General features: G+C 35.1%; 1 protein-coding gene across 1 annotated transcript; it reads left to right on the forward strand.

Moving 5' to 3' along the window:
• Window positions 1–6,412: 6,412 nt before the first annotated feature.
• LOC134743366 (uncharacterized) lies at window positions 6,413–8,442 on the forward strand. Its single transcript, XM_063676757.1, has 2 exons — window positions 6,413–7,237; window positions 7,699–8,442. The coding sequence occupies exons 1-2, from the start codon at window positions 6,868–6,870 to the stop codon at window positions 7,707–7,709; spliced, it is 381 nt and encodes a 126-aa protein (XP_063532827.1). The 5' UTR covers window positions 6,413–6,867; the 3' UTR covers window positions 7,710–8,442.
• The last annotated feature ends 3,448 nt before the right edge of the window (window positions 8,443–11,890 follow it).

An 11,890-nucleotide genomic window follows, 5' to 3' on the forward strand; every position in this document is an offset into this window, starting at 1 on the left:
AACCATTTGGAGTGTTTTAATTCGATCAGATATAGCTTACAAACAATTTTATTACTGTAGATAACAACAGAACCATAAATGTTAGACAAACAAACCAGCAGCAGCAAAGACCGATAGCAAGTACATACTAGCTGCAGCGCACATTCTAACGCGAAGCAATAATATAAGTTGGCAACTTCATCCAACAGCTCTCGAAGTCCATTACGCCGTGACAAGGAGCACAGAACAAAACAAAGGTTGCAAAAGTCATTGCAATCTGCAAGCCGCCGGCGGGTGTTCATATTGCACCCCCAACAACAATAGGGGAAGCAAGTTTCACAATTTGTGGCCGAGACTAGTAAAGGCGATGGTTCACTGTAAGTACAAGTTTGCAACTGCGAATAAGGGGTCAACCGTGTCGAACCTAAATAAATAAATTAGAAATAGAGTCCATCCGCTACAGCTGAGAACCCGCTTAAAATAAGGAACGAAATGAAAATGATTAAAATCTATGGTAAAACTAGGGTTGCGGACTGAGCGAATGCAACTCGTTTTTAAGTTCTTTAAATAGCAAAAAACGTTCACACTATAATAGCTTATTGATTAAAAATAACCTACGTTATCAGGATTAGTAATATGTTAATAAAAATTCTATCAGAATAGATTGCGCAAATCAAGCCTTGCCTTTAGAAAATCCATAGTTAGAAGTTCCAAACTATCGGGACAAGATTTATGGCGGCCCAATTCGGACAATGGCTTAGTTATTTGGTGTCGGTCTTGATTTGAGGGCGAAGCGAGATATCGAGATTTTAACTTTTAAACTATTGTCGACTTCGCAAACTTCTGAAATATTAGGAGCGAACTAGCGAAGTGATGTCTCAAACTTTGACAAAGCAGCGTCGTCAGCTGCTTAACTTAGATTCTCTTTGTACCTAAAAGTGTAGTTTATAAACAAGCCAATATTTTTATTCTATCTGTCGCAATACGCTTTTATATTAAATTTGTAAAAAGTCGTCAATGTCACTGCGGGCTCGCATAAAGAATGCAATGCAATTTTCGCAGAAAATAAACCAATTTCGTTGTGACTTGTGTAGGTACAATGTAAAATGCGCGTTTGGAAAGAGCAACTATTGTGTCAAGAGCCTCGCGCGGAATTATCGGGACACTCACGCTCCGCTGCCTCGGGAGCCAATATATTGATGTTTTAAACTCGCGTCTTAGATAGGCAATAAATACATTCCGCCTTGCAGCGAAGCTTGTATTTGGGTGTTATTTATGATAAGTACTTGAACTGTACTCGTAATTTTATTGTAGGTATAAATATTTAATAAAGGTTTTCGAATCGATCTCTTCAATGACAATTGCGCCTTTATTAAACACGGCTTACTAAAAATTTTACATTGCCGGACATGATAATATGCTGATGAGTAACTTTAGTGAATCAGAGAGCGACCAAGATATGTACAAAACATTGTTTCACATCTTCTTACATAGAAAGTGTGTTTGACTTTTTTTATTTTAGTAATCATTGATTCCTTATCTAGACCATTCTGACGAATTTTTGTAGTTTTCTTATATCAGACGAGCTTGAATCGTAACAGTGTATTCTACTTATGTTACCTACATACAGAAGTAAGCAATGCAAGCATACAATTCCCATAATTTAGATTTACGTATTTTTTACAAACAGTAATCGAAATAAGTTATAGAACAGGACGAAAACCGAAAGAAAGCTAAATAAAAGCATAACTTACACAAATGTAGATACTTAACTTCTGTAAATAGATACTTAAATATCTTCAATACTTAGACTAAACAGAAAACCTTAATGAATAATTGAATATATACTTTAGCTTGACTTGGCGGGGGCACTACCGTGCGCCCAGATATTAAAAATACACTATACCTGATATAAGATTTCCGTCGAAGGCAATATATACATACGCACCTACCTTAGGTATTTATACATATAAGTACCTATACAGTACAGTGTATAGCATCATATTCTTGCATCATAGCAACGTCACACGTCATATTTAGAACTAGTTTCTTCTAATCGAGAAACCAGTTCGCAATTCGCAGTCCCTATTTGAGCTAAAAATGTTTTAGGCACATGGATTGATAAGGTTGTACCAGCAGCACAGCCATAAAAGGAAAAAGGTACAACCAGATATGACATATTTAAACAAAATCTAATATTTGCTTTACCGACCTTGATGACTGCAATAATTTTGAACATAGGTAGGTATAACCAACCGCTTAAGCTGTCGAAGGAGCGATAATAATAATTCGCTTGTCAAGTATGTGTTGAGCACATGTGTATTATGTAATCTGGGCACGTGGTGTAAAAGCAGCTACAGCCATTCGCAGGCAAGTGGTGGCACTCGTTTGTTTCGCGTGGCATTGTGGCGCTCACAACACAATGACATTGTTCACCATTTGTTCACACTAACAACACTGGCTGCGCACAGGATACATGAAAAACTAAATGTTTTTCGCATAGTTGAAATTCTTTTACGTGTGGATTCCAGAAACTATCGTAGATTTGGTTTAAAGGTCTCTTTTTATAGTTTTTCGTAAATAATTCTTAAACGGTGGTCCGTAGCTAAAATTGTTCTATATATCTACATTAAATTTTCTACAAAAAAAGGTTCTGTACACTTTTTCGCTAGGATTAATATTTGAATAGTGGGAAAGTTACTTATAATTTGTTCTAAGGTCGTTTTTTTTTTAGTTTTCACAAATAACTCGTAAACGGTAGCCCTGAAGTGGCTGAAAGTGGCTGTGTGACTCTTTTGTATTATGCTCATATATTAGAACTACTTATTTAGACTTGGTCCCAAATAGAGCTAGGTTTCTTCTATTATGGAACCATCATGGTTGAAAAGTAGGGTTTATAGTTACAATATCCAAAATTCTTACGACTTAATTTAAACACAATAAATGTCTGATGAACACGACCCGGTCACAGATTGGGCCATAACCTTTATTTCCCAAATAACGCAACCGCTAAAGGACCAATTGTCAAATGCATAACATCGTACTTTTTGTCAGTTTTAAAATTAACGACTCCATTTTGTTCATTGTAAATGGGTACCTTCCGATTCGGAAAAGGTAGCAGTTACATGTTTGGCTGTTAGGCATGGCATAGATTTAGAACACAAAGAAAAGTGACGGCATTATAAAACTTTTCTACTGGGGTGGTCGTTAATACTACTACTAGGTAAATAAATACGTGTTCAAGCTTGGATTAAACCTGAACGAATTATCAAAAGATGTATGTATATATAACTATGAATGTTATATTTAGGGTGATACCTATTAGCCTATTACTCTGTTACTAAGAAAGAGCTTACGCTGCAAGCTCCGTCCATTTTTGACGTATCTAACTTTATTTAATTACTCAAGACGCAAATAAATTGATATTTATTCTTTTGATTTGCCCGTTTTATCGTGGCTATGTTCAGACAAGTGTGATATATTTACTTAAGTAAATGCTAATGCGATACATGTCTTATACCTTAAGTTCATATTTTACCCATTAGCTTATTATATCTGTTTTTACGAGTTAAAAATAATGTCCTCTTTTTGTTTAAATGACATGTCCTAACGTTGCTCTGTCTATAGTTTTCCGCGAGTAACGAGTAGGTTCGCAACTATCCTTTTTCCCGTCACGGGCAATTCGTGGCCATTTATGGCTGCCTTTATTGGACATTCACGTCGTTTTATGCGATTTGTTTATTTGTATGTTCTCACTCGACATAGATTTGAAGTTAACTGCTGGAACAATTCGGTGAAATATGTTTCGCAGTTTCAAAGCGTGTTTTATCCCTGTCACAGTGAAGTTATGTCCGCGTTTGATGAATAATCCATTTCCCTCGGTGTCTCAATGTAACAGAAACTTTACAACTTTCACAAACAAATATTTCGCACCATAACAATGAATATTATAGATTAAATAGTCGGTACTGTCGGTAGTAATCCTGCCTACAGCAGCAGGAGGCCCCGGTTTAAATTCTGGTACGTAAGGGCATTTTTTTGCCCTTACGTACCAGATTTGTTTATCATAGAATTCGTAGATAATTTTTTTCGTTTTCATCATGGATGTTTTCCTTGTATTTATGTCGCCTAGTACCCACAAGTATTAGTATTTGAGCTTAGATCTATACTCTATACATATAATAAAGCGGAAGAGGGTCGAAAGTCTGTACATGGAAGATATTCGAAAAAAAATTGGCTGGGGATACTTAGAATCGATAACAGAACACAATCCAACAGTTTTTAGAATTTTTGTCTGTTTATCTGTTTGTCTGTTTATCTGTTTGTCTGTTTATTTGACCGCGCAATTAATGAAAACGGCTGAACGGATTTTGATGCAAACTTTACTAATCTGTCAAAAAAATCCACGGCCAGGTTATAGGCTATAAAAAATTGAGAAATTTTACCCCTAAGGGGGTTAAAAAGGGGATGAAAGTTTGTATGGGGTTCAAGATTTATTTTAAGCTAGCAATTTGAAACTTCGTAACAAGATATATTATTGAAATACAAGAAAACTAATTTCAGCGTGTTTGAAAATTCATCCCCTAAGGAGGTGAAATAGAGGTTGAAAGTTTGTATGGAGATCATTTTTTTTGAGTGCGTTACTTGAAACTTTGTATAATGGGCATATTATTATAATACAGGAAAAGTGATTTTAGCGTTTTCAAGAATTCGTCCCCTAACAGGGTTAAAAGGGGGTTGAAAGTTTGAATCCATTACAAATGCTTTGAAACTTCTTAGAAAGGTATGATAGACGATTACAAAAAAACTAATTTTGACGTTTTTGGAAATTTAACCCCTCAGGGGGTTGAAAAGGGGATGAAAGTTTGTCTTGGGGTGCAAATTTTATTTTAAGCTAGGAACTTAAAACTGCAAAACGTTATTATAAAGCAAGAAAATTACTTTCAGCGTTTTTAAAAATTCATCCCCCATGGTGGTGAAAAAGGGGTTAAAAACTTTATCTTGATAACTATATCATTTTAGCTACTAGGCTAAGTTAGGTATCGTTTTTGTATAAATCGGGTATGCCGAATTCATTTATGAAATCAAAATGACACCATTCCCGAGTTAAAACACAAAAAATATGAAAAAACTTTTTTTAATTTCTCTTTACGCTTAAACCGCTAAACCGATTTAGATAAAATTTGGTATAGAGATAGTTTGAGTCCCGTGGAAGAACATAGGGTAGTTTTTAACCAAAAAAATGGAGACTGCGTTTGCATGGAGAAGCGGCCGTGCCCTTTCCTCTTAATAATGGTCACGAAGGTGGGTACTTTAAAAAAAAAACATTTTTCAGTAAATGTCAAACGATTTGGGACTTAAACGCGTTACCATGCCTTCCCGAAAAAAATCGAATCTTTCGCGAAAGTCTCGCAATGCATTGCGGCCACAAGGGGCACGGTCTCAGGAGTCTGAGAAAAACCACGGTGAAAGACTCAGTGGCGCTCTAGCTAGGCAGGTCGCTTCGCTTTCGGCTGAAACGGCAAGCCAGCGCGAGTTCGATTGTGATCCCAAATACATCGTACATAATACATATGTAGGCGCAGATCCTGACGGAGTGTGGCGCCGGAGAAGCCGTGTTCATCCCGCGTATTACACGTCATAATTGGATTTACATAATATATTCAATTCATTCAAATAATCATTAATTAAATTAAAGTAAAATAATACAATATAAAAATAATCAACACATTTCAAATTTCCAATAATTAATAAAAATACAAAATATAAAATTAAATTAAAATGATGATGATGGTGTATCTGATCGAGAATCAAATTTTCGTGATTTTCGAGGCACGTTTTTTCCTTAGACTCTATCCATCTATTACGGAGTTATATCTGTTGTGTATCTGTGGTTCAGCAATATATGCTATCTGTGGTCCTGGGTAGATGTCACACAAGTTCTGAATAAAGAGTTGCTATTAATTACAATATAAATTGTATTATTGAACTAAAACATGGCGCAGTCTGTAAAAAAGTAGAAAATATATTGTAAGACACGTGCAGAAAATTTTAGAAGTTGTTAAAGATGGAGCATTCCATCAAGCTGCCACCAAACTTTGATTTGCGAGCTGCAAATGCGGCAACAGAATGGCGGCTATGGCGTCTCTGTTTTGAAGACTACTTGGTGGGTTCGGGGCAAGATAATGCCGCGGATAAGGTAAAATTGGCCCTCTTGAGAAATATGTTAGGAATGGAAGCTGCCAGAATAGTCACAACGTCGCTACAACTTTCCGAGAGTGAAAAAGATAATTACGATTCAGTAATGGCCGCAATCACAAAATATGTCAGCCCGCGTGTAAATGAAGTGTTTGAACGATTCAAATTTAACAATAGAAAACAACAAGAAGGAGAAAGCTTCGATAGTTTCTTTATGGAATGTAAACAATTAATTTTAACATGTAACTATAAACAAAACAAGGATTCAATAGAAGATCAATTGTTGAGGGACAAAATTGTACAAGGAGTATTAGACAAAACAGTACAAGAATCCTTACTGAAACTAGATAGCCTTACACTTGAAAAGGCAGCCAACTATTGTCGCACTTCAGAAATGAGTAAACGACAGGTGCAGGAGATGAACCCAACAATAGAAATTGATGTGGTAAAAAAATCAAAATCCCATCAGGCACAGAAGAAATACTTATTTCAATGTAGGAGATGTCAAACTCAACATGGGCTGCGAGAATGTCCTGCCTATGGGAAAAAATGCACCAGATGTGGAAAATTGAATCACTTGGCAGTCAGCTGTAAAGTCAAGAAAATTAATTTAACTCGAGAAGATTCAGAAGAGTCTGATGATGACACTTTATTTTGTGGTGCAGTTAGTAGTAAAGGGAAAAAAAATGGATGGACTTTATTAACATCGAAGGAAAGAGCATATATTGTAAAATTGATACCGGCGCAGAAGTAAGTGTAATGCCAACAAAAATCTTCAAGGAACTTCATTATAGTGCGGCGCTCAGACCAACAAAGACCTTAGAAGCATTTGATGGCACAAAAGTCAAAGCCATTGGAAAGGTCCGTCTCCATTGCAAGTACAAGGAGCGAGAGTGTTATGAGGACTTCAGAATTGTAGATTGCAAGTTAATGTTATTAGGAGAGTCAGGTTGTGAAGCTTTAAAACTAGTGAAGCGAATTTACAGTGTTGATGAAGCTGAAGATGGGACTCTAAAAGAGGACTTCATAAAAGAAAATATAGATGTTTTCCAAGGTCATGGTAAGTTTCCAAAAAAATGTGCAATACCTACTGTTGATCATGAACAGATCTGTCATCCAGCACCAAGAATTCCTTATACATTGCATGAACCTTTAAAAATAGAGTTGAACAGATTAATGGAAAGGGGTGCTATAGCTAAAGTAGATGATATAGATAGTCTTGCTTGTATTAATAGACTTGTTATAGTAGAAAAACCAAATAAGAAAATAAGATTGTGCTTAGATCCTTCAGACCTCAATAAAAGTATTGTTAGGAAGCCAAAAACCCTACTGACAGTGGAAGAAATAGCTGCTCAGTTGCAAGGTAAAAAAGTGTTCAGTGTATTTGATTTGTCAGAAGCATTCCATTGTATACCTTTGACAGATGAGTCATCATGGAAATGTTGTTTTTCAACACCTTTTGGAGTTTTTAGGTACTTAGTTCTTCCATATGGCTTATCTAATTCACCTGATCTTTTCCAGGACCAAATTGAAGGCTACTTTGGAGATATACCAAACGTTATAACTTGGTTTGATGATATTTTAGTAATGGGCGAGACAGAGGAAATTCATAATGAAGCTGTGAGTAAAGTTTTGGCCAAGGCCAGGGAGATTAGAGCAGTCTTCAATAAAGATAAACTACAATATAAAAAGTCTGAGGTCAAGTATGTAGGCCAAATATTTAATGGAACGGGTATGAGTGTGGATAAAGCGAGAGTTGAGTCACTAATTAAATTAAAAGAACCAACAAATAAAGATCAATTACAACAAATAATTGGTTCTTTCAACTATGTTAGACGCTATGTTCCTGAAATGGCTGAATTATTAGCACCATTAAGTAAATTACTTAGAAAAGACATTGAATTTCAGTGGTTACCATTGCATGCCAGAGTTTTTAAAGAACTAAAAAATAAAATTTCTCAAGCTCCTGCTTTATGTCCATTCAACCCACAAAAACAGATAATTCTGCAATGTGACGCTTCTCAAAATGGGGTAGGTGGCTGTATGTTTCAACAAGGAGAAAATAATGTCTTAAACCTTGTAGCATGTGTTTCAAGAACTATGAATGATTGTGAGTTGAATTACAGCCAGACTGAAAAAGAATTATTGTCAATATATTTCACAACTCAAAAGTTCCATAAATATATTTATGGATCAAATGTTGTAGTTCAAACTGACCATAAGCCTCTACTTGCAATAATGTCTAAACCGATTAGTAAAGTAGGATCACCACGTTTAAGGAGACTTTGTCTGAAGCTCTTAAACTATAGTTTAGAACTAAAATATGTGCCAGGTAAAGAAATACATTTTGCTGATATGTTGTCAAGAAACAGTTTAAAAATAACAGATAATGATCCTCAGATGTTGGAAATGGTACATTCGGTATCTGTTCACTTACCTATGAGTGACGAAAGAAAAGCTCAATTTAAACTTGAAACAAGTCGCGACTTGACACTTAAAGAAATATATAAGTACTACTATGACGGATGGCCAGATGAGAAAAAACTGTCAAAAAAATGCCTTCCATATTTTAAACTCAGAGATAAAATTTATGTTGAATCGGGCCTCATCTTTCTTGAGAATAAAATTATTGTACCGGAGAGTTTAATACAGTATGTACTTAAATGTGTACATGAAGGTCACAGTGGTATTAGCAAGTCTATTCAGAAACCCAGGCAGCTTTTCTATTGGCCAAATCAAGCATTGGATATCAAAGAGTTTATTGAGAAGTGCCGAACTTGTGAAAAGTTCAGTTCATCTAACTCACATGAGCCATTATTATCACATAAAATTCCAAAATATAGGTATCACAAAGTAGGCACAGACATTTTAGAGTTTGCAGGTAAATCATACTTAGTCATTGTTGATTATTTTTCTCATTGGCTAGAAGTTAGGCCTCTTACTAATAAAACCTCGAAATCTGTAATTGATGCCATGCAAGAAGTGTTTACAAGATTTGGATATCCAGTAGAAATCATTGCGGATAACAATCCATTTAAATCTCAGGAATGTATTAACTATTATAAGTCTAAAGATATTAATATAATAACCAGTAGTCCGCATTATCCTAGAAGCAATGGAATGGCAGAGAAAGCTGTGAATATTGCAAAGAACTTACTAAAAAAAGCTTCAGAGGATAGAGCGGACTACCGAGACTTCATTATGAGTTATAATAACACTCCTTTGTCTGGACTTAAATACTCTCCGTCCCAAATATTAAACAGTAGATGTATCAGAACTAATGTACCTACTAATGGACAAGCCTTGGAACCAAAAGTAGTTAAAGAAATTTATAAGTTGTTAAAGTTAAGGCAATCAATTACTAAAAGTATTCATGACAGACATGTTAAGAAAAAAGAAACTGTATTTAAAAAGGGAGACCATATTGTGTACAAAACAAAAAATGATGAGTACTGGAAAAAAGGAATTATACTTGGTAAGTGTAAAGAACCAAGATCATATTGGATCACTAAAGACGGTTCGTCCAAACCTTTTAGACGAAGTACTCATCATCTTAAAAAGTCTTTCACCAATGTTACAGCTCTAAGCAGAAACTCCAGCGATGTGTCACCTTTTATTGATGAAAGTGCTATGAATGTTGAAATAATTAATAATGATGGTGTTCATAGAGATAATAAAACTGATACTGAGGTTGTAGAAAAAAATTGTAACAATAATATGAATAGTGATTTGTTAAACAACTTTAATGATAATAATGTAAGAGATAATGAACCTGTATCAAAATATTACCAGACTAGAAGCGGTCGTGAGGTAAGACCTAGGCAGCTGCTAGACTGGTAGGGAAGGTGTTGTGTATCTGTGGTTCAGCAATATATGCTATCTGTGGTCCTGGGTAGATGTCACACAAGTTCTGAATAAAGAGTTGCTATTAATTACAATATAAATTGTATTATTGAACTAAAACAATATCTATCTTTGGTGGTAGGTGTATTGTAAAATATTTTATCTGGACTACAGTCCTCTAGCGTATCCATCTGTCAACTTTACTTTAAGCTCTGTCTCCAGGGGATAGGGAGATAAATTAGGGGTAAATTAGCCGCTTACTGACACAGACCGAATTCCACGCAGGCGAAGCCGCGGGCACAGCTAGTATTAAATATAGATCGATTTGTGTAAGATTGTCTCATATTGAATAAGATGACATTCCACTTTTCCATATCTCCCTTATTCCCTTAATCTTGTATTTTATAAATAACAATGACGGTTTTAGATAAAATAATAGGCGGTTTTAGTGTTCACGGTTATCGGTACTCTCGCGTATCGAGTTGAACCGCAGTTCATTTCTATATGGAGTCTGTCACGTAAAATTATAAACTGAAATAAACAAATTAAAGTATTTTCTGTAAATAATTTAATTTGTTCTAATACTTCTAACAGTCACGTAAAATGTCTATAGATTTTTTTGAGAGTTTAGCATATAAATTTATTTTGAAATATAACATTTATTTCATAAAAATACGGTAAAAACAACAAAAAAAGATCTGAAAAAGCTTTGGTTTTCCAACGAAGTGTTATTTGCGGGCGCAACCATGCCCGTCACTTTCGCACTTACATACTTGTTAGAACGTGACAGGCATGGTGACAAGCGATAAAAATGCGACCGTGCTGCGCCCGTTGGTTAAGACAAGTACTAATCTTTAATTATATTTTTTTTACACGATATATAATTATATATATTTAATGTTTATTTAGTATTATATTTATGTATGCTAGTATTTATTTTATTGTATAATGTTATTGATGTATTTTATTTATTCGTAGACGATAATCTTGTAGTTTTCCTTTTTCAAATATTATTGTACAGTCGCCATTATCTGAACACGCCTCTATTTTCAACGCGTTAGAGTGCGTGTTCAGATATTGTACCGCTCCGATATAACTGTACGCTCTGTAAGTTTGTCTATCTAATTCGAATCTAAGGTTAGCTGATAGAGATCCCTTATAGGGATAAGTTCGCCTTTGTATTTAAATTTATCTGAATTTCATGTGAACCTTTTTTTTGTACAATAAAGTGATTTACTGCTACTACTAAAACATATTTCTACAATATTTTTTTTTATTAAGCTCCACTAAAAGAGATTTCAAGGACATGTCATAAGGATCATCATTCGACTCGACGCAATAGGTGTTAACATACCTCGCGGGCATAGCCTACCAATATAACTAACAAATTTCAAGCCAATGACGAGTTTCTAAATTAGCCTGCCCCCTAAGCTGGAGCAGATGGCAGAATCTATACCAGTTTAATATAAGAAAAAATACAGACAATATATTACAGTCAATACATGCAATCACTACTGGCAAGCGTCCAAGCCAAATCGAGGAAAACTATGAACTGGATTTCTATCCCAGCCAATGGGCTGGGATAGAAATCTGCTGCCTTTGACTGAAATTACTATTGTTTAGTTTTCAGTTCTTGCAAGCCCCTTTTTTGGATTTATTGAAGTTGAAAAAAAAAACATCGGAACGGTCATTACACTCTTGTTCGAGAAAAATATTATAATCAGTTTGCGCAAGAGCGATACACTTCATACACTGTATTGTTATCTGAGATTGCAATGCTACTCATAACAGCAGTAACAACTATTAGAAACTTTTAAGTTTTTGCTTGCTTATAAAATGCGCATTTTAAAATTCCACGGCGTTAGGCGCT

Source organism: Cydia strobilella, chromosome 8, assembly GCF_947568885.1.
Source record: "Cydia strobilella chromosome 8, ilCydStro3.1, whole genome shotgun sequence".
Taxonomy (NCBI): domain Eukaryota; kingdom Metazoa; phylum Arthropoda; class Insecta; order Lepidoptera; family Tortricidae; genus Cydia; species Cydia strobilella.